This window comes from Hippoglossus stenolepis, chromosome 1, assembly GCF_022539355.2.
Source record: "Hippoglossus stenolepis isolate QCI-W04-F060 chromosome 1, HSTE1.2, whole genome shotgun sequence".
In the NCBI taxonomy this organism is placed as follows: domain Eukaryota; kingdom Metazoa; phylum Chordata; class Actinopteri; order Pleuronectiformes; family Pleuronectidae; genus Hippoglossus; species Hippoglossus stenolepis.
The window spans coordinates 30238809-30266491 of NC_061483.1; the positions used below are offsets into that span (position 1 = coordinate 30238809).

At 40.7% G+C, this 27683-nt stretch overlaps 1 protein-coding gene across 2 annotated transcripts in view; it reads left to right on the plus strand.

Annotated features, from left to right (window-relative positions):
- arnt2 (aryl-hydrocarbon receptor nuclear translocator 2) overlaps positions 1-22014 on the plus strand; it is a 55238-nt gene extending 33224 nt beyond the window's left edge. For both annotated transcript variants that reach the window (XM_047339351.1, XM_035152207.2), the window contains exons 12-19: positions 1628-1779; positions 9603-9678; positions 10335-10458; positions 10612-10714; positions 10813-10951; positions 11872-12022; positions 18566-18711; positions 18884-22014. In XM_047339351.1, the coding sequence (XP_047195307.1) occupies positions 1628-1779; positions 9603-9678; positions 10335-10458; positions 10612-10714; positions 10813-10951; positions 11872-12022; positions 18566-18711; positions 18884-18982 (990 nt within the window). In that variant the 3' untranslated portion in view covers positions 18983-22014. The remainder of the gene's footprint in view (positions 1-1627; positions 1780-9602; positions 9679-10334; positions 10459-10611; positions 10715-10812; positions 10952-11871; positions 12023-18565; positions 18712-18883) is intronic.
- Positions 22015-27683: the final 5669 nt, after the last annotated feature.

Consider the following 27683-nt stretch of genomic DNA (forward strand, 5'->3'; position numbering starts at 1 on the left):
TTAATGGCACTTTTCAAAACCAAGTTACAGAAAGACTGAAGAAAGGTAGGCTTTAGATGAGTAAAGTGTGCAGATCCCTTTTATCAACAAAGTTTGAAGCATGTTCTTGTTCTACGATGAGTAGACACTGGTGATGGATAGAGATGGATCCATACAGTTAAACACAAACTCCGTCACTCTCAGCAGCTTGATCGAGCAAAATGCCAACACCACCTGGAATGTTTTCCTTCTGCATGCACTGTGGAAACCTCTGGCTCTCATCCAACTCACTCACATACTCACATGCACACACACTCAATATATTCCACAAGTGCTTTGTCTTTCCTTCACAAAATCCACACTCAGTAAGAGTTCACTGAGTCTCTACAGTCAGATTGGGCGGGCGTAAACCACTGGTACTCTTTTCTTTCTTTGTCATGTTGCTGGGTGCTCCTCATTAAGATCCATAAAAAATCTGATCTGAAACCTATAGTCATTAGATGGCCCACTGATTCACTGTAGGCTTTCCGCTGCAACATTATCATCACTGCTACTTCGGAATTAGGATTGACGCTCAGGTTGCCTTGTCCTCCCCCCCCACTCCTGCTGGCCTGCGCTCACTTTGCCCTTTACCAATAAACACCAACACTAATCAATAGGACTCATCTATACTCAAAGAGATAACTGTATGTTTGTTTCATTCACGTTCTGTACTTGAAGCAGCTCTGCTTGAAAAAGGAATGTGGATACTGTGACGTGTAGATAGATACAAAGAAAATGTCCAACATTTTCAATTATACAATCCTCCCTAATCATCCCTAATCTCGTGGGGTGGGATGAGTTTCTGGTTGATTAGAGCTGGATAGCTGCTTTGTTTGATATGGATAGTTACATTATGTCATCAGGTTCAGTTGTAGTGGTTATCTGGTGTTCTTTTCATCTGGTCATCTGGTGTGTTTTGAGCTGGTTTTCTGTTATGCCAGTATCTGCCCCATTTATCTGCATAACAGCATCATTCAAAACGAGTCGCTTACTACTGAATTTTCCTTTCGTTCCTTCCCCCTCACGGGTGGAAAAGTTGTCCATATCTGTAATCAGCCGCTCTGGCCTTCCTCAGCAGCTCATTTCAAAGTCGTTTAAGTTCAATTTTACATGGGGATAATGTGCAGTGCTGCCATTACTTGGACTGACAGTCAGTAGAGTGATTGGCTGAGAGGGGAAAGATCCTAGTATTTATTACCAGCAGCCTGTCACACAGAGTAAATAACACAGCACAAACCATGACTATGTAACAGCACAGTTCAAAACCTAGACTCGGTTTTATTAATATGAGCCTTCACACAGCTGCTCTGTACACTCTTAAAGTGTCAAATGAAATAAATGTGTCCCCATCTGCTCTTGTCTGAGTAAAGACTGCTCTAATGAAATGAAAACGTGTGGAAGTGAATGTTTAACGCTCCTGGTTAAAGTGTTAACTCTCAGATGAACAGAATGGAAGATGTTGAAGAAAATGTAGTTTGATGAAAAATACATAAATCTATATTGTGACAGTAGTTTCAGTCTCTGCTTCTGTTTTCACATCTGGACCCAGCCAGAGAATTAAGACACAACAGAAACAATGATGACCAGTGATTTCCTTCCTCTGCAGGTGGTGAAGTTGAAGGGACAAGTTCTGTCAGTGATGTATCGTTTCCGAATGAAGAACAGAGAGTGGATGTTGATCCGAACAAGCAGTTTCACCTTCCAGAACCCATACTCTGACGAGATAGAGTACATCATCTGCACCAACACCAACGTCAAGTAGGTTCACTCTCTCTCTCACACACACACACGCACGCACGCACACGCACACACGCACGCACACACACAGCATGTAAAATTAACCGTGTGGCAGCCACAAGAACAGAGCTTTTGTCTTAAGTAGCAACATGTGCTACTACATTAAGGTTTTCCCTTCAGTGAACCGAAGTTCCAACCTGGAAAAACTGACCTAGAAAAGTTTTCACCAGCATATGTCTGTTCAGTTAAGAAATGTATTCAGTGATTTTCTTGGAAATGTAATATTTTTCACCACAGTCCAGATTAAAGAGAATAAAAGTTAACAGAAATGCCAAGTTTAAAGAAAGAAAACATTTCATCTCTATTTCTAATGACAGCATGAGACAGCAAAGCACAGAGCCTCCTATTTAGAAACCAAATGTAAACAGCTTAAACTGAATTATACTATCTCCTTGAAGACTGATAGACTAAAGAGCAACCAGCTGACCTCTGAGGACAAATAATGTGATCACTGTGCCTAGATATTTTAATGGCACAACCGAAAAGGACAATATCACTACGCCACACACACACTGTGTAGAAAACTGCACAGATAGAAGGTAAACCAAACCCAGAGCTACATTTTATCATATCATTTTCAATAAACATCACTGAGATTTGTTGATAAAGCCAATGAAAGGACAGCAGTGGCTGAGATAAGGAAAGATTACTCTTAAGAAGGTAACATCATTTTGTTTTAAGTGAACTTTAGAAAACTTTGCTCAGATGATTAAATTAGTTTATGGCTTTTCTTGGGTCATTAATATGAACTTTTTCTTCGAGAAACAGTATTTTGATTTTGTAAAAACCATGCATTTCAGTAAGTTGAGAAACTTCATACGTCTTCAAGTTACTAACTGAATTAAATGGAATGACTTAACTTGGTCAGTGTTCCTTGCTTTAACCATGTGTTGTCATGAGGCCTGCAACTGCATCTCAATAAAGCAAAGGCCAAGCAGATGTTAAAAGAGCAATAGATAGCAATAGCATGAAGTGAACAGCACCAGTTGTCGTGAGTAGTAGCATTCGTTCATAACATCACGTGTAATTCTACACACAGGTTGTTTTAAGATTTCACTCAGAGCAGATATATATTGAGTTTAACCCTATATCTTTGGGTAGGAAATTAGATTGCTCTGATCGTACCTGACATGTCGCTTTTCTCACCTCGCTCCTTTCCCTGTATGAAGTCTGCTGCCTTTACCAGCAGGAATAATACTGAGGCTTTTAAGATCTTTGAAAAGAAACACTGTCTGTCCCAAGAACGCTCAGGGCAGATGATATTCAACCACAGTCTTTGTTGATGATGAAGTGAAAGGTGCAGAGTCTCACTCTCCGTAATCTCACCTGCCTCTTGTTTGTCCTTTGTGAAATACACATGTCATGTCATAAACACAAGGCAGCAGTTAGGGTGCATCAACAACACAAGATAAATCCCTGAATATTACAGGGAAGTTAGCACTTGTATTATGATGAGGTTAGTAATATTGACAAAATATAATATTGAAACTATTGCAGCTTTCTGAGAATATGTAGAGAGTAGTTATACGATTATTAGATAGTTGATCTAGTTTATTCTTCTCGTATAGTTTTAGAGAATCATATGTCATTAGTCAAGCAAAAATACCAAACATCCATAAAAACATGTCTTTGTTCATAACATCGTTGAACTGAATCTGTTGGCTGAAAAAAAGGAAACTAATTGACTACGTCATCTTGGGTTAAAAAACTTGTCACTGGCATTTTCCACTGTATACAGGCATTACTGCCTCACTCTACCTGCTCTGCACGTGCTCTGAACCACTGCGACACGCACACGTGTTTGTGTGTCTAACTGTGTCTGGGTAGTCATCAATAACAATAGTAATCATCCAAGAGACAGAGAGAGAGTACTGAAGAAATTCTGCCTCACCTTTTAAATTATAGACATAATGTTAATATTACTTATCAATAATTACATGACTGGGCTTTCTTTTATCACTATATACTGCACATGGACTCCACTTTGTGCTGTAATAATATAATGTTTTTTAAAATGTTAAAATGATTTTAAAAAAATTCAATAGTGAAAGATTTCTAATGATGTTAATATGATGACAATATAACTTATGTAAATATAAATCTTTAGTGAGAACCGCACTTGAAAAATAGTCAAGATGCCGAAACTGTAGATGAGAAACTGCTGCAGCTGTTCTAGAAAATTACCAGTATTAGACAATATTAACAGTTTTACATTTATGGTGTTGCATGTTGATTTGTAGTCGAAACTGTGAAATAATTTATTAAAGCAAGTTTATTGCACGCACTTGTAGGGGTTGTATGTCTCCTTTGCAGAAGCCTGGTTGCTGGTTGCATAAAATGTAACCAGCAGATGTGCTGTATGTCATGTTGGTCTGACAGAGACAACATTACTCCTGTGAGAGACAGATGGAACAGATACCTGCTGCCTTCAGGCGGCTGTAAAGACGAGGTGAAGGAAAGGCCATCAGTATAGACTACCTACTAACTGTTGTGGATTATGAAGCTGATAGGAATCATTCATTTGTCCTGTCTAGCTGTCATTATTGCCAGTCAAGAAGAAAAATGTGTCTGCATGATCATATGTCAACTGTTTGAAAAAACAGAAAAGAAATAGACAAGGAGATTGTGAATAAAGATGTTGCCTGGTTGTGTGTATATGCGATTTCATTTAGTAAAATAACTGAAATATGGTGGAACCAAAGTGCACTGAGCATCTGACCTTCGGGCGGTGAACCGCACGGAATTTGCCTCTCCTTGCACCAGGGTGCATGACCAGTCACTAAGATCTGAAACCGTACAGTGGAGCAAATAACGTTTGTGCTTCACAGGAAAATAGCACCACTGTGTTTGTCACCATGTGCAGCTATTCGTGTCCTGTTCCTCCTGTATGTGCTCTTGGCTGTCATCGTCAGTGAAGGACTGCCGTGAGCTCAACCAATTACCAGTGTAAACATACAGCTAATAGCGTGTGTGTGTGCGCGTGTGTGTGTGAGAGTGATCACTGCCATGAATCTCTGCCAACGGATCCCTGAGGCTGTGATGGCAGGCACACTTTTAACAGTATATGTGTTAGATTTATGATGTTGCTATTGAGAGGGAAAAAAAAGAATTAAATTTATCGGAAAACTACGGAGTTGAGAAGAGATGGCTTTCTCAAGGTCCTCACGGCATGATTAATACTTTGCATGTTTGCACATGTTATGTGATGTATGTTATGTGTTAGCGGTAGCTGAGTAGGCAATACCCTTACACTGTTGAACATGCACATTGATGAGCTGTCTTTTGAACAGCTCAGTGTGCACAGTGAACATCTGTGTGTGCTCAGGTGGTGCATGTTTGCGCAACACTCATATCGGTGTTTTGAGTGTCCTCTGGTTATATGCACACTGCTCAGCTGTGGGGCAGGAGCTTCACAGGACACGTTTTCTGGGAAAGTGTTCACAAACCATGAGTTGTATTTCAGTTTGATACAGGCCAGTGAGACGATAAAGTGAAAAGAGAAGGGCTGATTTAATTCCATGAGCTCAGTGGATACAGCACTCAATGACAATCTTATGTAATAAATAGTGAAAGCTGTTGGTGATGATATTAGGGCTGCGGTATGAATTTGTTCCAGGAATAATGTTATCATTTAATTATTTGCTAATATGATGTACATTGTAAATTATCTACAAGATATACTCTAGAACCTTTTTTGTTTATGAAATTTATATTTATGTGATCACAAGAACAAAGTAGATCTATGAATGTGGCGGAGAAATTTGAATATAATTGGCAAATTGTGTCGTGCATTGTTTATTCCCATCAGCTGTAATAGATGCAGTTCTAATCTCCTGTTGTGCATTGTCCTAAATTGCCCCAAAATTTTTCAGACCTTCCATCTGGTCTTCTCAGGCAAGCCGTAAAGTAAATCTCTGCAGAGCCTGATTTACAGCTTATTTTCCTTGGATAAGCTGAATGTGAGGAGGCAGTGGAGAGTGAGTGACTTGAACTTGTAATATCCTGCTGTGGCAGCATGCCCCTAAACCCTTTTGTCAGATAACATCAATGTACTGTACATGTGCGAAGAAGTGAAAATGAATATAAGACAAGCATGTTCACACAGAGCTACATCTCTGCCATCATAGTTAACACTGCGTTTTTTGATTAATAAACTTAAGCTCTCTTATGGTAGACAATCTAAGTGCACATTTTTTTACCATATTTTCTGAATATTTTCTACAAGTCAGGTGATGCTGACTTACTATATTAGGCGTTGTGTTGAAATGGAAAAATGGCATCTCACCAAAAAATCAACATACAGCATTACAAATGTGGCTCTTCAGGTCAAATCTGCCTTATTTCATAAGATTTGGAGATTTGACTACTAATCGACTCTTTTTGGCTGATACACAGAATCAAAAATCTTATTCAGGTGACTGCACATGAATCATCAATGCAAATAAATAGTTTATTATAGCCAGCATTTCTACATGTACAAAGTGAGGCAGGGGTTTGTGCTCTAGAATTAAAAATTTGTGCCCTCAAATTCATTGTTGCCTGGATTTGTACACATGTACTGGATGAGGCCAAAAATGTATGAGCAGCAAAAACAGCTGATCAGTAATCTATAGTAGGGATGAGCGAGTACACCATTATCTGTATCTGTTCAAACAACTATATTATCCATATCCGTACTCGGGCTTAAACCAGAAGTTGTTATTTTAAGCCTGACATGGATATAGGTTGATCAGAAGATGCCATATTTATTGTTTATTAGAAAACTACTTACAGAACAGCCTTAGAATTGAGCTTCAGATCCATGTTTTTGATCACAACAGTAAGAGAGCTATTCAAAACAAGTTTTTTATAAACTTCAGTGAGTAAACTTCACATGCAGTATTAAGAAGTATTCAGTAAAATGCAGGTTTTCATAAACATACTCAATGAGTTTTCATACTCAACATTTTCTTTTTTATGAAATAAAAAAAAGAAACGTTTTCAAAATTACATTTAAACATTGTGATGTTTGTGTGTGACTGATAACAGGGCTTTTTTAGTACATTATCCGTACTGGATACTCGTTTCATCCGAGTATTCGGCTCACCCGTAATCTATAATTTATTTATTTAACTCAGCAAACTCACATAAATTATATGAGAGGTGTTGCCTTAACTCTGCAATAACAACGATTCAGTGATTTAAGTTGTTTTGTTGGATTGCAGTATATTGTAAGGTGAGTGTGTGGGCGAGTTTGAGAGAAGGACGGTACAGCTGGTGATGTCAAATAGTATAAAGTTACTATCAAGCACATATGTTCATGTCATGATTTCCTCAATATACACCTCTAGTGAAATGTGTGTTGGGTGATCAGATTGCAGTCAGATGACAGTACAGGTGTAAATGCACATATTGAGAAGAGATGGTAATCCGATCGGCCAAACCCACTCCAGAGGTTGTCATGTCTTCATTGTGATGCAATTTAACAGGTGTAAATGCAGTTATCTCTTTCTTTTTTCTTTCTTTCTTTTGTTTTCATTTTCAACTAAAGAAACTGTGTTTATAAATTTACAAATATCAAATTAAGAATCAGCAGTAAGAGATCTTCACCTATTCATGAAGACTTCATAATCCAAAGCTATCACACCATCAGGGTATCTATCTCATTCCTTCCAGTCTGTTGCATTCAAAACAGGTAATCTGTGCTTATTTTTTTTTTATCTACTGAGTTTTCATGGTTTGTATATGCCTCCATTCTAAGTAGCACCAATTCATGGAGCATGAGATTGACAGCTGGATCAGTACAATGTTGGTAGTAATGCAAGCGTTGCACTGGGCTTCTGTGATATAGCACGACAGGAGCATGGAGGCGAAGGTGATCTGCCAGTTGATCTGCCTTTTAGCCCACACCAATAATTGCTGAAAGAACGAGATCATACAATCTGCAGAAATTAGTTTTCTCCACAGGGAGTCTGAGCCTGTTTTAAACAGGCAATCGAGAACACAAGAACATCCACTGTACATGATAAAGTTTCTTTCCTATCTTTAATCAAGAGCATCTTCTTTATTTCGAGACCATTATTTATTCATTTCACGTTCAGATTTTGTTATGCCTTCCTTTAAAACTCTCTCTTTCAAATAGTACATGCTCAAGTGCAAATTTGCTCTGCTACTGCTTAAGACTGTTTGTCTAACTCAGATATACTGTTGCACTGCCTCATTATGGGCACGTTCGCTCTGCTTCTTATAACGTCCCTTTGGGGCAGTCACTGTTTAACCAGATTTTGCAGATCACTCATCAGCATGTATTGCATTTTATTACAGAATAAATCTTTTTAGCACATCTTGCTCTTCTTTGTAAATGCAAGGTTTTCGCTGCACTTTAGAGTGTCGCTGATCAGAATAGGTATAAGCCCTTTTGTGTATCCACCGCAACGACAACTTAAGACATGGTTGGACAACATTGAGTTAAACCCAGTTCAATTGATGTGAAGATGACAGGAAGAAAAGCTCAGCCATCCAGATAAGATTTGAATGCCTCCTGCATGCCTCCCTGTGGAGTTGATCCATGCCCAACTGTACAACTGGGAGGACAGGAGCCTCCCAGTTGTACAAAACAGACCCATAGATGCTGGAGGGATTACATATCCCATCTGGTCTGGGAATGTCTCCAGATAACATAGGAGATACGGGAGGATGTGGTGGAGTGGCTGGCTACTATCCTCACAACTCAGACAAAGATAAATAGCAGGAAATTAAGAGAATAGACTTACAAATGGATCTGGTGCAATTGTGGAGCATGCTGTAACGCTCAAGTAAAAACGGTCTATAGCCTAAGGCCCTGGTCACAGATTGTCTCTGAATTTCTGTCTGTCATTGGGAATAAATAGAGAGCAGCACTAGCTACTTAGGCCACATTTATATGTAAAGGACTGAATTTTTCATTTCTATTCTGTCAAATGCCAGAGAATCATTGGATAAAACAGCTTGAGGTAAAAAAGAAGGGCCTTATCCATTTGGACACCACTGTGATGACGTTCATCATAACCTTCATAACCTAAAGGTTTTCCTTTTTATGTTTGTTTTGTTTGGCTTGGTTTGAAAGCTGTCAATCAGTCTCGTGTGACTGAAAACAAACAGAATATTGTGAGGCTAAAGCAGATCAACAGGCCTCTAAGATCATAACATGACTTTACTTTAAATTCAAAAGATACATTACAATCACAATTACTTCACTGATAAAGTATTCTGGAGATTTTCATATAATATCTTCATCATCAGATGAAGTTCTAAAGGAAAATGGTCACAATTGTACTTTTTATCTTAGCATTTGTAGAACTAATAAATCCAGGGTTAAAAAAGTTCCCAAAGTCATACATAAACTTTAAACCTCTACTGTTCAATATATTTGCTGATCATGAGAAGTCACAAGACAGCATCTGGACAAGTGATATATAATGCAAGATGATGTTTAACCATGGTTACCAGTATGTATGAGCGAGGATTTTCCAATCCTGTGTGAAAAAGTTGTAAAATAGGGAATACAACATTTCACACAAATGTCTAATAGGATAAAATAATGAAATAATTTCATATCCAAAAGATAAAAGGTTAAATTCACTCTGACATCATAGCGTTCTGCAAAAACACTTCTGAAGGAAGATGGTGACCGAAATTGCAGCAACTTCACTAGTTGGTGGTGTTTTATTGTTGGACAGGGGAGGACTTTGGCATAGTCATAGTCGGCCAGAAAAGAACTGTCATTTCCTTATTTTTCTAACACATTTATTGACTTATTTTTGCAGGCAGCTACAGCAGCAGCAGCAGGCAGAGCTGGAAGTTCACCAGAGAGATGGACTAACTGCCTATGATCTCTCCCAGGTAACAATCCACTTAGGAACTGCTTCACCTTGCAAATAGCAGGTTAAGAAGATGCCTCCAAATTGCAATGAATATCAGTTAAAGACTGGATTGAATCAATATATAATCTACATTTTGTGTGCCTTTTATTCATAAAAAGCATTTTGTTGTAAATTGAATTTGCCATGCACCATCCATTATTCTATAGTAGCAGTCCATGTAAAGAAATAAATAACATCTTTGCTCTTTAATGTGATTTGAGCAATTTATTTTGTTAACACAGATATAATAGAAGAGAAGTTTTTTACCACAGTGTGTATCAGGTGTTTAACAGTAGGACTCGATAACTGGCTAAAAATGTTCACTTCGCAGGCTGTAGAAAAAAACTGGAATTGTCCTTTAATCAGAGCTTCATTAGGGGTTGGCAAAGCAGAGCAGACCACAAAACAATCTTTTTGATTATCCTCTTTTCTTTTTCCTCTTCCTTGCCCACTTGGCTAAAAAGCTTCTAATTAGCTTGAAAAAGTGGATGGAATCGGTTTCACTTGTGTATGTGCAACTTGTGTTGTTTGTCTGGCATTTTTTATGACCAAAAACAAATAATCCCAAACATCTTCCACACCTTCGCCCATTCTACCCCTACCTCCCCCCCGACATTCACTCCCTCCCTCCCTCAGGTGCCTGTGGCCAGCGTCAGCAGTGGAGTCCATGAGGCAGGGAAGAACATCGACAAGACAGAGGCTCTGTTCTCCCAGGAGAGAGACCCACGCTTTGCTGAGATGTACACCGGCATCTCTGGCTGTACGACATACACACACAGAAATAAGTCAACATCAGCCTCATACACACGCCCTGATGGTTGCTTTTTGCATTGTACTTCTTTTAATCACTAGTGATCTCTTCCCTGTTATTTTTATCATGCTGATGCGGGTGTGTGTGTATGTGTGTGTACAGCGGGAGATAAGAAAATGATGGTTCCCTCCTCCACAGCTGGAGGACAGCAGCTCTACTCCCAGAGCTCTCCTTTCCAGCAGGGACACTCTGGCAAAAGCTTCAGGTACATGCCAGTGATATGTGATAGCAGCATGTCTCTCTGGAGAAAGGTGTAGCCTGACGATTCATTATTCACATTCTCATGTGTGTATATTTTTACAGTTCATCTGTGATCCACGTCCCTGGTGTGAATGATATCCAGCCATCAGGGTCATCCAATCAGAATCTAGCTCAGATTTCTAGGCAGCTCAATCCAGGCCAGGTTGCATGGTCAGGCAACAGACCCCCCTTCTCGGGACAGGTAATGCACGCGCACACACACACACACACACACACACACACACACACACACACACACACACACACACACACACACACACACACACACACACACACACACACACACACACACACACACACACACACACACACACACACACACACACACACACACACACACACACACACACACACACACACACACACACACACACACACACACACACACACACACACAATTTTATTTATGGATGCCGCACTCATCTTTATTGTATTGAGTCCAGCCTTAGGGAAAGCAGCATGCGTGTCCTTTGGCTTTTCAATTAACCTGAAATTTTACATAAGTCATTCAAAATGTATTAGTTATTGTAGTAAAATGCATGGATGGCATTTATGTCGAGCTTTTCTAGTTGTAATGACCACTCAAAGTGCTTTGCACCGCAAGTCACAGCCAGCCATTCATACACATTCATCCAGTGCTTCTCTATCTCCCATACACTCACACACTGATGGTACTTCAGGAACTTGGGCTTCAGTATCTTACCGAATAGTGGACGACCTGCTCTACCTGCATAAATGATATACCTGGACATTTACTGCTGAAATTAATATTACATGTTTAACTGGATGAAGGTCATTGCAGAGCACATTAATTAAACGGCAACAAGTTTTGTTTTTGTATTTTGTCCAACTCGTGAAATAATGTTGATGTGTCACATCATTTTCATGCTATAACAAGTGAAGAGGTGTAGGAAGGTTCAAACATATATTCTGCTCATGCAAAAGAAAGGTTTAAATAAGTACTCATTCTTTGTTTTCAGGAAACGTTAAAATAACTTGAACACACTGACCTCTGAATCTTCTATCTTGTATTACACTGAACCTTGAGTCGCTCACTGTGTTTAGTTACACCTTTTAATATTCTGTATCTATGCTCTCCAGTCCAGTAAAGCCCAGTCCAGTCCATTTGGCATTGGTTCTGGCCACAGCTACCAGACCGACCCGGCCTCCTACAGTCCTCTGTCCTCACCAGCCACTTCCTCTCCTAGTGGCAACGCTTACTCAGGACTGACAAACCGCAGCACAGCATTTGGTGAGCGCTTGTCTTCATCTTTTATCCTCATTTATTGCTGTGTGATCTGTTGTACTGTACAACCTGTGTTGCTGTGGAGTTCTGGACACTGGTTTGTTGTTCTGTGTGTGTGTCTCTGTCTGCAAACCCAATCTTATGAATATAGGGACTGACAACATTTATATTGACACATACCTACCTCATTGTTAAAAGATCTTGCAAGGTGGGGCTTGGCAATGACATTAAAAACAATACGACTATAGTAGTAGTGTTAAGCCACCATGATGACGAGCGTAATGTAGTGTAGTAATGCAGTGGCCTCTCTCAGACCAAATATTTAAGGCGTTTTTTGGAGCACCTTTAAAGGGATAGTTCACTGAGAAATGAATATTCACTCATTATGTACTCACCACTATGCCAATGGAGGGGTGGATGAAGTGTTTAAGTCCACAAACACTTCTGGAGTCTCGGGGGTAAACAGTGTTGCAGCAGAATCCAATACAATTGAAGTCAATGGGGACTCCCTCTTCAGACATAATAATACAACAGAAAAACCTAACATGCCAATACTTTCCGTGTATTTGGTGTAAGGTCTGGGCAGCTATAGTAGTACAGCCCAGTCAATGAGGGTTTTCTTGCAGATATAAAGTCAAGTCACCCCCCTATGACCTTCACAACTAGATGTAAAAAAGTGAAATATAACCAGAGAATTGTTTCTATTATCATTTCTAAAAATGAAGGTGGCATGCTAGCAGAGGCATTTTACTCGGGACCACAGTGATCGACCACTGACCAACTGACCAAAATGTAATTTCCCAGACCACTGGCCTGACTGAAAGCTGGACTGTTGAACACTGACTGATGAACTTGTGTGTGTTGAGTCAGTGACGGCTCATTAACCAGCTGCTTAGGAGTCTCTGTGTTTGTTGTCCACTTAGCTGTAGGAATAAAGCATGTCTAGTATGCAACTAGTTGATGGCCTTTTAATGGAAACGCACATTAGCCAAATGATTTATATGTCTCTCTCTCTCGACTTGCTCTTTTATTTATCCTTTATTTGCCCTCTTGTCTTCTTACTCCTAAAAGAGCCAAACGATTTTCAGCTTTGTTGTGCTTTTTTGCCTTGCAGTGTACAGGGGGGAATGAGCAGAAATGATTTGCTTCTGACCATCGGAAACGTTTGTAATTAATAGTCAATGAAAACATAGGGCTCTATCCTCGTGTGCCACAGCGCAGCTCTAAAGCTTATAGTTAGAGCCGGTCCAGGCTTGTCTTGGACCTGCTCTTAGTTATGCTGCTATAGGTCTAGAATGTCGGGGGACACATGACACACTGAGCTTCTCTTCCCAGCTTCTCCTTCCTCTTCTCCCTCCTTATCACATCAAAGAAATTAATATCTTATCAATACATGTGTGGCAGTAGACCTTGCCACGGGGCTCTCCCACACACAGCCAGAGACACAAGTGTTGCTTCTAAGCATACTTTATTAATAACCACAACATAAATTCAAAACGCAAACTTAAACTTCCCTGAGCTTTCCAGCTCAGTGTTGCTGAGAGTCCGTGCGAGTACTGAGTCCTGTCAGTCCTCTCCCCCGAGGCAGCGCAGACGCTGCCTTTTAAGCGTGACGACCAATCAGCTAACAGCTCTCACCTGTGCTCTGTGGTGCAGGTGAAGGTGCTCTCCCAGCCCCCTCACCTCCACAACATGTTACTGACTGGACTTCTTCCCCGGAGTCCCTTTGCCTTATCGTCCGCAGATCCAGGCCCGCAGCTGCGGCCACATCGTGGATTATGATGGTGGGTCGCGTATCAGAGATTGTGATCGTAATGGTGGATCCTGTATCGTGCTGGCTGATAGTGATAATAATGGCGGATCCTGTATCATGTTGGCATCTGATAGTGGTGGTGGACCACGATTGAGGTGGCAGCTGATGGTGGATCCTGATGGCGGCAGTGGATCATGATTGTGGACTATGGTGGCATCCGATCGTGATGTTGGATCATGATCGTGGTGGCTGCTGACCATGGACTATGATTACAACAAGACTGCTTGATTTATAATATTTCTCCTCAGATACTCGACCATTACTGACAATAATCCATCAATTCATTGACCTTCCATTATGCTCCAAAGTGTTTATTCTAATCAATGCTGCAAATACAGATGTTCTCCTTTACACTTGACATCTATTGCACTTCTGTCTGTCCTGGGAGAGGGATCCCTCACATGTGGCTCTCTGAGGTTTCTATGTTCTTTTTACCCTGTTAAAGTTTGTTTTTTTTAGTAGTTTTTCCTTACTCTTGTTGAGGGTTAAGGACAGAGGATGTCACACCTTGTTAAAACCCTATGAGACAAATTGTGATTTGTGAATATGGGCTATACAAATAAAATTTGATTGATGACTGTGTAAGCGCAGTTAAAGGAGTAAAAGGAGAAATTCAGAGATTGAGATGTACGCTGTGTGTTAGCGGTGGTGATTAACCAACCATTCTATTAAACTGCCCTTATCCTTCACTTTCTTAAAGGGGAGGATAAAAGTGTAAAACTATGTCTGGTTATCCCAACACTAACAGACCCACTACATCTCAATCTCTCCCTGTTTCCAGATGTATCAGGCACATCCTGTCACCGTTATGCAGAATGCGCACAGTCACGCTCTGGTCTTTAGACTGCCATCTACACAGTATGCCGTGGCGCACAAGGATAGAGCCCTATGTTTTTATTGACAAGTAATTGCAAACATTTCCACTACAGTGTGGGATAAATCAGAGTCAGTGTACGGTGCATGACCTATTCTCTAGTTCCCACGTGTTATTTTTTTGTGGCCACATAATCATTTTTTCCCCCCAAATGTCATCAGAATGGCTCTGTATAGCTTTTCGCACTGGCATATTACACCTACAGTGTGAGCAGTCAGGTCATGGCTGACAATCGGACTGTACAGTCTGAAGAACGATGCTTCGGCATCACATAGTAGACGATTTACTTGTACAGTATGAGTTGGAATTTAATAACGGCATTTCTAAAATCGTAAGGTGTATGCCCAGCTTTAGGCAGTTTTATGTGTCATATTTGTACTCACTCGTTCTCCTCTGCCTGTCAGACCATTATGAAGGATGAAGTCAGTTGCAGCCAGCGCTGTTCGTTCGGTTCGTTGTTGCACATGTTTTCAGCCTTCACTCATGTTTAATAAGCTGTTGTTTTTCCTTATCTCCTCTGCTTTCCACTTCATGTATACACATTCAATCCTCCTATGTGTTGGTGAATTACTTTTTCATCTGGATCTCCTCTCTTCATCGCAAGCTCAGCCTCTTGCCTGTATCTGCGTGGAGATGAGTATTTAGTTTTTTACTGTGAAACAGTGAGCAGGTTCCTCTGCAAGGGGAGGCCGACAGTTTATCAATCGGCTTTGCTTAATGTACTCTCAAAACAGCCTTGCAGGGAGAGAGTGTATATGTGTGTGTGCAGGTCTGTTCATTCACATAGTGTGTGTAGCTGCTGTATGAGCAAAAGACAGCTTTAAGAACTAAGTCATGAAGCTGACCCTGCTGCTATTATCAGGTTGTGTTGATGTTGAGAGAAAGAGTTATTGTTAATATATTTTATTTTAAAACATGTAAAACAGGCTTTAATTATAAATTTTCACATATACGAGTAATTGATCAAATGTTAGTTAGGTGCCCTGTTTTAACATGCAGATAATAAAAAAGCAACATCTCCACTAGGAAATGTCCTGATAATTTTTTTTTCTACTGTGGGCCCTGATCCAGATCTGAGACCTTTATTATTGGGTATCTGCCAGTACTGACTCAAATCTGTCCCATACTTTAACACAGCGACAGAGGCTTTGCAGATTTGATTAAATATGGATCTGGCACGCTGACATAACAGGTGTAGGCACTTGACTTGGCAACCTGTATTTCTCCCCAAATAACTTAATTTGCTGATGGCCTTGGTTCAAAACTATGAAGCTGATCAGCTTCAATAATTGATGTTATATGAATGAAGTTGTCACTGGAGAATGAAGGGGAGAAGGCTTGTTGAAAGTACTGACACTCTTGTAGAGTGGAAGAACGTCTGTCACACACATTAACGTTGTTCATAGAATCCTTGTATTTTGCCACCTGGACATCAGAATCGTCACTCACTGCTGCACCCAAATCATTATATCATATTTACAAAGGAGTAAAGGAGAGCAACAGTGCTGCAGTATTTCACTGTTATTTTAAGGCACATTATCAAGATAATGATATGCACCTACATTGGCAGGTATACAATGTGCTTAGTTTTCGACAAAAGAGAAAGAGAGAGTGCAATGGAGTCAGAGTGTGTTACTTTTCCCTCAGGTTCTCGGACTATCATAAATAACTACAAAGTTCTTTTATATAATCAACCGTTCATAGGGATGAATTTGAACTGGGACAAACGTGATCACTAGAAGTTTCCACAGTAGAATTTAGTCGGGAGGAGGAGGAGTGAGATTGGACAGAGCCTCCTCGCAGTTCTCTGTTCTCTCTAGTCTCTTCTTCCAACAATGATTAATTGACGGAATAACGCGTTAATTATCTGAATATCTTTACTATATTGTCTACGGCAGCAGGACTCCATCTGATTGGCCAAATATATTGACATGCAGAGCGTGAATGCGTGGCACATGGAACACATTTATCGCAATTCAAGCAGTCTTTTGCGATACTTTTGCTTGTTAATATCGCGCATGTTGATATCGCGATGACGATAAATTTCCGATATATCGTGCAGCCCTAATTTGGACACATCCTGAAGGAACTAGGTCCCTGAGCTTTAGACCATAAGCTTGCATCATTATACAATAATCATAATAATAAATATGTTAACATTACTGGATTGTTCAGACACGGTCTGATATACACAGTGATATAATCTGTGGTATAATCTAAATACTTGATACAACATAAAATCAATATGAGATATTATTTTACTGCTACTGTTAATAGTGTCATAGCTATAATATAATATTACTCTGCCAAGTAGGTAATGTTTTCACTCGTGTTTGTTGGTTTAGGTTTTGTTTAATTGTCAGCAGGATCATGCAAAAATTGCTGACCCGATTACCAAACTGCATGGAGTGATGGGGCCAGAGAAAAACCCAGTAAATGTTGGTGCTGATCCAGTTAAAGGGGGAATCTTTTTTGACATTGATGACATCATCACTTTCTCAGTATCTGGATGTCGATGTATGAAATCAGACAACTTTAGAAGTGGCTTTGGCGGAGCTGTGCGCTCTACTGAGTTCGTTTAAACTCAACCATGGAATGATATCCGGGCTAAGAGTACATGAACTATCTGATAATTTCAACTTTGGGCCAAAGGTGAAGACTCCTCCATCCACCTGAGGTGCACCATGGGTATTATGAAGGGCACGATAGCAACAGCAACAAGTGTTAGAACGTTACATATGAGATGAAGAGCAAGGGAAGCCTGTGGGCCTTCGACAGCTGGCACCGCTTGAAAGAGATATGTCATCATTCTCAGAGAGGGATTTATCTAATGGTCGTGTCAGAATGGAAACAACTGCCAGTGCATCTGTCAACATGGGAGAGAAACTTCTAGATTTCCCACCTGTGTTTCATCTGTTTATCTTGGAAGATGTGAACAGCGACAGTTCAATGGAGCTCAAAAATCATCAGACTACCAGACTCTCAACCTCTGTCAATCCTCACTTTATGAGTTGGCGATGGTTTGTTGCAGTTGTGTACATTTTAACGAGGTATTATGACTAACACCAGCAGCAGTCAACATCAATGTGTCCAACAGCGCAGTGGAAATGATGTTAGGAAGGATGTTAATTAACCAGTAATGAGTCTAATTAATGTTAATTGCTGTTACAAATACACTACAATTAGTTAGGTTGTGTCTGTGTCAGGTCTTTTCTTTTTTCAATCATAACATTACATCTTGAATAACAATATTAGATGCTTTCTAATTGGCTTCAATCAGTCATCAAAATTGTTTTTGATTAATTTATTTTCTAATCAGCTAATTGTTTGTCACTAATTGAGATGATTTTAATTATTTTACCTCTTTTGTTGTTTTTAAAAACAGGCAAGTGAAAGAGAAGCTAAGAATTTAACAAAGGGGAGAGCAGCACAGCATCAGTCAGCAGACAATGGTCCTGTAAATATAGAGAGGAGGATACAGCAACACACACAAGATTAACTCAACATCTTTAATTCAATAGAGAAGTGTCAGTTTTATTTAAAAAAAAAGTGAAACAATAATAATGAGCTGTCGCTGAAGGAGTAGTGGTCATGATAACAACAGTTATACGGAGGGGAAGATAAAGATGGTCGACCTGTTTCGTACTCTACACAAAAGTAATGCAAAATGTTTGAATTCAGATTGAAGAGGTTGCCTGTAGTAAATGATGAGATGGTATTATAACCGTGTGTGTGTGTGTGTGTGTGTGTGTGTGTGTGTGTGTGTGTGTGTGTGTGTGTGTGTGTGTGTGTGTGTGTGTGTGTGTGTGTGTGTGTGTGTGTGTGTGTGTGTGTGTGTGTGTGTGTGTGTGTGTGTTTCCAGATGTGTCGGGGGAAAGCAGTCAGAGTGGAGCCCAGTTCCAGGGTCGTCCGAGCGAGGTCTGGTCCCAGTGGCAGAACCAGCATCACTCCCAGCAGGCGGGGGAACAGCACACACACCCCAACCCCAGCCAGACAGAAGTCTTCCAGGTAACACACAAACCCAGATACACACTCTGCTGCTCTTGGACTGTCCTGCAATGTGTCTCCACAGCATGTCTGGCTGCTGACCAGTGTGCACAGATATGCGATGTGTCTGATAAGACTTGCATGTCCTGAGCACACCCCTGACCTCTGACCCCCCCTCTCTATGTCTCTGCAGGACATGTTACCCATGGCTGGAGATCCCACTCAGGGAACAGCCAACTACAACATTGAGGACTTTGCTGACCTCGGCATGTTCCCACCTTTCTCTGAGTAACCAGCCCCCCTTCTCTCTGTTTCTCTCTCTCTTTCTATCACTCCCCCTCTCAGAACTAGACTAGTTTGCATTCATCGCTCATGTTCTGTCTCGTTGTTTCTACACCATCGGTCAAAAGTTCAACAACACTCCCATTTTTCCAGTTTTTATGAAATTTCATCAGTTCAAGTCCAGTGAAGAAGCTTCAGTGGAACAAAGGTCAGCAACAAACTGGCCAAGATAAATGAAAAAGAAAGTTTAGGTCACCAAACAGTGTGGATTTCATAGAAAACAGACATGAAGACATTGGCTAACTCACATTTTCCTGCAGCAGTGGGAAAAAAACCAAGGCTTTAAATTTGATAAAAACAGTTTGTACAGGTGTTGGTGACTTACAAACCAGTGTGTCTGAAGTCTGTTACTACAGCCTCTGGTACATAAAAAGGACAACGCTGATCTAGAAGGTAGTTCTGCATATTTCTATCAGAATGGTTAGAAAAAGAAAAGGAAAACAAATGAAGACAGACTGAGCTTTATCCTACAACAACATAATGACATGAAATATTGAATTATTATTATTATTATTGATAAGAACAGAAGCAGACAGAGGCTTCACATGATGAAGAGCAGCACGGTCTCCAGGTCATGGAGCTGGTTTGATGAAGTGGACAGAGGATGAAACTAAAACTAAAACGTTAGTGGTGAAACTGTGTATTTTTCTGAACAATGTTTCATCTCCGTTGCAGAAAGAACATCATGTGTGTTCGTCTGTTGGAGATTATATTTAGTTAAAAAACATTCCCATGATCTATCCTGTAAAAAAAATAAACTCATAATTTTTTTGTTCTATGCTTTAATTTAAAAAATGGAGGTGTTGTAAAACATTTGACCCGCAGTGTATCTTACTGGGTCACAAACACACAGCTGATGTGCAACACGGTGAATGTCTGGGTGCACTTGTCATTTCACACACACAGCCACAACGTTTGCCCCTCCCCGAGGCCTACAGTATGGATCTGTGAAAATACACATACCTCATCGCTGTTAGGAGGAGCACTGCGGTCAGATGGAAGGAACACGAGCGATCATCAGCTGTTCGGCTGTCGTCACAGTGATGGACATTGTCTCAAGCCTTTATAACAGGCAGTTGAACTCTGTAGCTCTCGGCAGTCAGCAGCACAACCGGAGGAGGACAGCCAACAGGTTACAGCTGGATGTGTCAGACACTGGTGGAATATTATCAAGATTATACACTTCCTCTCTTTTAGATCCGATAAGAGGATGTTTCAATAAAACTCAATGTCCCCCAGACATCATTTCTCTCAGCTGTTCATGTCAGCTCCACGCAGGTGACCACCATTTATGACTTTGCCAACAATATATTTTCAAGATGGAATAATGACATCTGAGGAAAAAACTCAGCAGAAAATTTTAAGTTTTTGATGCTCTGTCATGTAGAAATACCCAGGGTGACTATTTAATAAATGAATATTGCTCCCGAGCTGCTGCATTAGATTGACTTTTAATGTGATGCAGAAAATTTGCACTTGTTTCTGGTCAAATGAAATATCTGCAATAAATCTGCCCTGAATATTATTTTTGATTTAATATTTCACTCACTGATATAAGGTCATTTAACATTTAGCCTTGATGAGGATGCTGATGTGCAGCTGACAGGTAACAGCATCCACATGTCAATGAACTGTAAATAGGCTAAAGTTACACCATGGTGATTCATCATTACTTATCTACGGAGGAATTTAGGTCTGTGCTTTTCCAGCAAAGTTTCCCAAATGTACGAGAGTCGTTGCTCAACTGGGATTGAGAGCATTACCGCCTGTTTGTTACTTTTTACACTTCCTGTATAACATGTGTTGCAGTGTGAGCACACAGGTTAACACATAGTCACCAGTGCATTAGAACTGCTGGTGTCTGCCACAGCTCACAAATGTCAGGCAGTGGAAGTGTAATTAAAAGATGTCAACTCAGTCATGTTCATTGTGATTGCAGAAAAATTGTGTCAGTGTGCTGCCACAATTTGGAGACTGCTCAAAGTGGAGACTGCTCTTTAAGTCAGCAGACGACTGTAGGAAAAGTTCTGCTATTTGAATCTCAATTTATGGTTTGGGCCACCAGTGTCAGCCCAGACAGGATGTCATTTACCTCACACTACAATAGGACCCATACACTAGTAGGAGACTAGTTCCCTCCTATGGTAAAACCTGCAGTGACTGTAGAGAGCATCAGTGGACAACAATAGGGACGTCAATGACAAGAAGTAAAATGTCTGAGCGCTGAAGACATTCACCTCCATCTGCCTGGTGCCGCCTCTCACGCACCATCACTGACTCTGCCAAACAGCAGCAGGTGAGGAGATGCTGCTGCACTCCACCTGCTGCTGACCTCACTCTCCGTCAACCTTATGATGTAAACTATATGTAGTGATGTCCAGATGCGAGTACCGAAGGATTCTATGTATACATGAAACAAAAAAGAATAAAATAAACTCATTGCAGACAGTTAAGCTAAGGCTTAAAGTGCACTTCATGAAGCTAACTGCTAATCTCACCAGCCTGCTTTATAAGGGAAAAACCGCCATACCGTCCAAGCAAATCGCAGTATTTACTAGTGTATTTGGTGTTCTTCAGCTCTCGCTACTTGACTTAATTACTTAATAATCTTTTCAACTATTAAGAGACTGAATAATACTTTCTAGTGGGGGAGCTTTTACATGATAGATTGTATAATGTCCCTGACAGACGGATGGAGAAGCGTGAACAGACGTCGAATCATTTTGCTAAAGATCTCAGATTGATGTTTTCTTTTTGTAAATAATGTGATTTTTATGTCGACTCGTGTTACTTTCACACAGTACATGTTCTTTTGTGTAGGTTTTAATGATATTGTGTGCAATGTGACTACATATTTAACTATTGGTATTTAGTTAGTCTGTTCATTGTACATTGAGTTCTAGACCTGTACAAATGGTGTAAATGTGACCCATTATTTTTGTGTAACAAATTGTGCTTGTGACAATAAATTCTTATTGGTTACGTGGCTTCTGTTCAATGTCTTACTCTTCCATTGTTCATACACTACATTCAGAACAAATCTTTTATTTTTAGGTATAAAGCTTAAATCAGGTTATCTCATAGTATATTTTGTTTTGGAGTTTTTAGTAGTTCATTAGATTCACACAGGCAATAACTAATGATGATAATAATAATATTGGATATAATAGATGTGAGTTATTCTACCTGTGACAATATTAACTTGCTGATAATAATTAATGTTCACTTATGTTAACTGAGCCAATCGCACACATCAAATTCTCTTAGTACAACTGCATATGTGAACTTAAGTATTTTCACACAGAATCCAGATGTGAACATAACACTGACACAATCACTTTTCAAGTTGATATGTTGAACTATGGAGAACAAACAGTTGCTTAATTACACATCCAGGACTTATGAAGCAACATTATTATTCATTTGAAATAAGGTTAACGAAAGTCCAGTGCTCCCTCTCTTTTAGTTCTGTGTTTGGTCTCCTCCACCCCCTGTGGGAAATATCTGGCTGTTCAGTAGCTAAATGCTCCACCGAGTTTGCCAGCTGCTCTCTGATTGTGCCTGTCTGCTGTTTGGCTGCATGCACAGCCTTTTCACTGACAACAACTCAGACACAATAGTGAGCTGAAAGTCATTATGAAGCTCCAAAAAGCCAAGCAGAGCTGCGGCTCTATTTCTGAATGAGAAATTACTCATTAATGCTGATCCTGTATATAAGTTTGTCAGGCTGTAAACAATCTTTGCAGTTACGTTACCTTTGTGGTCTCTGTGGTGTAAACACTGAGTCAAGTGCACTGACAGGTAATTGATTGGATTGGACTCAGTGTTGTCACTCTGCATCATCAGTGCTCATAGGAAAACCATATTCCAATGAGTCCAGACCTAAACTCAACCTCATCTGTCACTTCAAGACAACGGACAAAGATTTCCCGTCTTCTGTGTTATCACAACATTTCATTCTTACATTACTGCCACTGTTTTTATTAATGATGAATGAACGTTTATACCTTCAGATGACTTCATAACTTTTACCAATGTGATGCTCTCTAATTCCTCAGTCTCAAACAGAGAAATCTACAGAGCTAAAGCACAATCCCATCCTTTCTTTACTGATGGGAGGTAAAGTCGTTGGGACCAAGACAGCGAGCTGGAGGAGAAATATTCTGTCCATCCCAAATGAAACGTTGAACTGTAATTTAAGAAGAATGTGAAGACAGCTTGACAACATCTTCCTGTTTGTTTTGTTTAGGAGGTTTCTGTCCTTCACACACTGTACCAACATCCTCCATAACTGCTTTTTATTGTGACAGATTCAAAGTGAATGGTTCCGTCAGCAGGATACACGTGCTGTAAACATTTGAACATAAGTGACTAGTGACATGTCTGCACATGCTTCAAGGAGACAGATACTCACAGTGAATGTGTATATGTATGATGCCTATGAGGTGCTGCCTCTTGCTCATCTAATTAAAAGGAGTAATCAGTTACGCAACAAAACTGTCAATTCGAACCTCTCTCCATTACAGCCTTAGGTGTCTGTGATATTCAGCAGGTCTAGAGACAAACGTCTCTAGACCACAGGCATATTTTCAGTTCCTCACTCTGGATTGTCAGACCTGTGAACAGATCCTGGACAGACGCTGTGGTCCGAGTGCTGCTGCAGCTTCACCACCTAGGAAGGAAGAGGAGTTCCCGGTTGTCATGAATCTACAAGTTGTACATTTATACAAACAGACTTAACAACATATATAATAATTTTTTTTAATCAGGTTAAAAGTCAGGTGGTGCTAGTGCTGGTTGTTTTCTGTCTCGCTCTCAGCCATGCTCCACTAGCCCTCTTGGGCTGTCGAGCCTGTTTCACCTGTGATCACTTTTACCGTCACTGTCTATTGCTCCTATAACCAAAACCACCACAATGGTGTCATGGAGTCCTGGACACCTGCACATCACTGCAGCCTGGTGAGAAATGACATCACTGCAAGAGTCAGTTGTTTGCTGAAGATTTAGATTCATATTTGAGTTATGAACGTATCGGTGTTGTTGCTATTTTGTTGCATAAATTTCCATTAATATGCACTAAGTGATCAGTAAATGTGTTCATATCCTCAACTATCAGGATCAAACACAAGCAGTGAATTGGACTCCATTTATTGCAGTAAGTCAGGGCGGCTGTTGCATGGTAGAGAATGGGTTGTCCTCTTACCATTCGGTGGTTCAATCCCAGTCTACCCCATGACATTGCCCCTGACAGCTGTGCTGTTCTCATAGAGGACTGATACTGTAACATCTTAACTCTGTAATCTTCTGAAAACATAACATATAGGACCCACACTACATATATATCCTCTACATGTCCTGTAGCATTTCACCTTCCCACTCAGCCTATATCAGCTGCACATATGCCGTGAAAACTTTTCTAAAGCCTGTCAAGTATCAGTGGAATGCCAAAGCTCAGATCTGTTTTTTTCTTCTCATAAACACAAAGTGGCAGCTCTTGGCAGCTCTCCTGCTTGGCACTTTAATACTTTTCTTCAGCTTCGACTCATGAACAAACTGGTAGGTGATTTGAAGAGAAATAGTTTCCCACATTCCTTCCTGACATGACATGCACTCCGATTAGCCTCTTAAATTCCCCTCTGACATTTGCTAAGCTCTGCAGCATTTGTGATGGACTGGAGGGGAAGGGAGGGAGGAACATTTCATTCTCACGATGTCTTCATTCTGCATCTATATGCTGCTTTCGTCTGGCTCCACTCCACGTCTCCTGACTGATTGTCATTAGATGATAAGTGCAGTAGATGGTGCTTATTTAAAAAAATTCCCAACTCGAGTGTTGTAAATAGCCTCCGAATGGCATCTGGTGTCTTTACAGAGCTTCACCTCAGGGCCTGAAACCATCACCGAGACACTCTGCTGTGCCGTGCATGTCGGAGGGTGTGTGTGGTTCTGTGCGATAGTGTTTGATTTGCATAAGCCACTGAGATGTTGTGGAGTGTGTGCATGTGTGTGTGTTCACTGTGGTTGGCAGAGCATAGCTGCATGCTCGTCTGCAGTCAATGTGTCTCCTCACTGACAGGTCTATCTTAAATCATGCTGCTGAGAATCTCCTCCAAACACACTGACAGCAGCATTCAAACCACACAGAGAAAAACAACCCACTGTGCCCATCAACACTGCTGCCTGTTTACCTGCAGTTACACACGCAACACAACTTTTTTATTTTCCACCAATGCAGCTCCATCTCCCACTGTTTTTGGTTACGCTCTGTGTTCACAAGGCATCAGGAGAGTTTTGCAGAACGAAGCGGTGCCACAGCCCAGCACAGAGTACAGGTCCCCTGGAACCACAGCAGGTAAAGTGAACAACTAATATCATTACCAACAAGCAACACTGACAGGCGGCTGACTTCACCTAATCTCACCTCAAAACCCTGCTGACCAAAAATAATAATACATTTGTATTTGGTAAATGGTAAATGGTCTGTATTCATCGTCAAATTTAGATATAGGCCATTTGGGGTTCAATGTCTTGCCCAAGAAAAAAGAGGGATCCCATAGGCTGACTAACTTTAAAGGCAAACCATCAAATCTGTGTGGTCAATTGCATCAAAGCTGGTCTAAGCAGTTTTTTTTGCTCTGCGAGTGAAATTTATCAAGCATATTATTAGTTTTCATAAAGACAGAAACATATGGAAGTCCTAAGAGGCAAATTAGCTTTTTCTTTTCCATCTGTGAAATTGGGGATTTCTTTTTAATTATAATACATTTTATGTGTTCATTTTTGGTTCAGGAAAGTTTTAATTCCTCCATGCACTCCAAACACAACACATATAATTTGTGTTACCAACTTATGTAAAATGTCTGTAATGTCTTTCATTTAGCTATACATTTATGTTGATCTGTGAAAGCTTTAGGAAGTCAGCTAAGTATAATATAAAGAAGGTTGCATAAAAAAGCAGGTAGTTGTAGTGCTGTCAGCTTGTAGACTGAAGCATTCACAAGACAGCATCAGTTGCCTCTCTTTCTCTCCCTCTCTTTTGCTAATTGACCAAAACAAGAAGGTCTGAGGGCCGAAGGCTTCTGAGAGGAAAAGCAACAAGAACTCACCTGGCTACCTTTGTAGTGACTTCTGCTCTAAAACTCAGGGACTCTCGTCAGTTTCATTATAATGTGACTCTCTGTTGATGGCTCTCCATCAGTCTGCACGGATGACGCACCACCTCAGACACCAGATGAGGCAGAGCAGACCAGCCATGGGGGTCGGTACTTCAGCCATGCCCCCATCACTGCTGCAGTGTGTGCGTGTGTGACTCTGGGTTTAAACCATGTTGCTGATGGTTGCTGTGCTTTTCTGAACTTTGGAAGGTGTTGTTCCACTTGTCATAAGCAAAAGCTCAATAACATTTCATAGTCATCATATTGGTATTTGCTGAGTTTTGTTATTGTAGTTTGTTGAACAGTGCTCTGTTTACAGCGCTGAGTTTATTTATGGAAGCAGTTCAGATGAATCAGTTTAGCAGAGAGCCTGGAAATATCGTTTGTTTGTTGGTGCTTTGTAGTTGTCACTCTATTCACCGCTAATTTACACTGGGATTTGGAGGGATTACACAATGCCACAAGAAAGCACTTGTAAGACTAAAGCTGGATTTGTTGTTTTGTAGTTCAGTAATAGTAAATAGTAATGATAATGATGATTGCAATGATAGCAATCGACTGTGGCTCAGGTGTTGACGTGTCATTGACAGCACATAAATGTACTGTATGAATGTGATGGATGGCAGGTTGGCAGCGGGACAAACAGTCTGTGTAAGGGGTCACAGGGGTCATCCATCATGGACACTGCAAATGTGGAAAATGTCCTGCATGAAGGGGAGAGAGATCTCCAGGATCCGTTTCAGAGCACTTCATAGTGCATGGAAGACTTTACAAAGGACCTAATGCTAACTGCAGATGCAGGTGATGTTATTAGTTCTTTTCGACATGCTACCTTTGATATGGTGGATAACAGCATTGTTTTACACAACCCAGAGACTCTGCTCTACGCTTATTATGTTCCTACCTGCAGTAGAACCCCAGTGTCCTTGCCCCCTTCTGTTTTCTCTGATGCCTCTAGGCCAGGTTATTCAAAGTCACAGTGATTTTAGTTTTTATCATTTTCACCCAGACCACAACCAAGCAAATTTCACAACCTCTCTGAGATTAATTACTGGATGTCAAACAACTTCATCAAGTTTTATCACCTTAACCCTTGTGTTGTTCCTGGGTCGGATTGACCCAGAGTGTGTGTGTGTGTGTGTGTGTGTGTGTGTGTGTGTGTGTGTGTGTGTGTGCGTGCGTGAGTGTGTGCGTGTGATCATACGCAAGCCCTGGCCGGTCAGGGTTAGGGTTAGGGTGACCCAAGGATTGTCATTCTCGATTCTCCTGGGGGTCATTTACACCCCAGAGAGGCGCTGTGGTGCTCTGTGGGGTCATTTAGACCCACACCTGATTCCAATTACAATCTAGGGGGGTATATTAGACCCACATATAAGTCTCAGTGTGCCACTCTCTCCCGGACCATGGCACGATGTCACGTCAGGAGCGTTTCACTAGAGAACAGGTTCTCCAACAGCTATTCTCCCAGCAACCATCCTCTGAACCCGAAGAGGACGC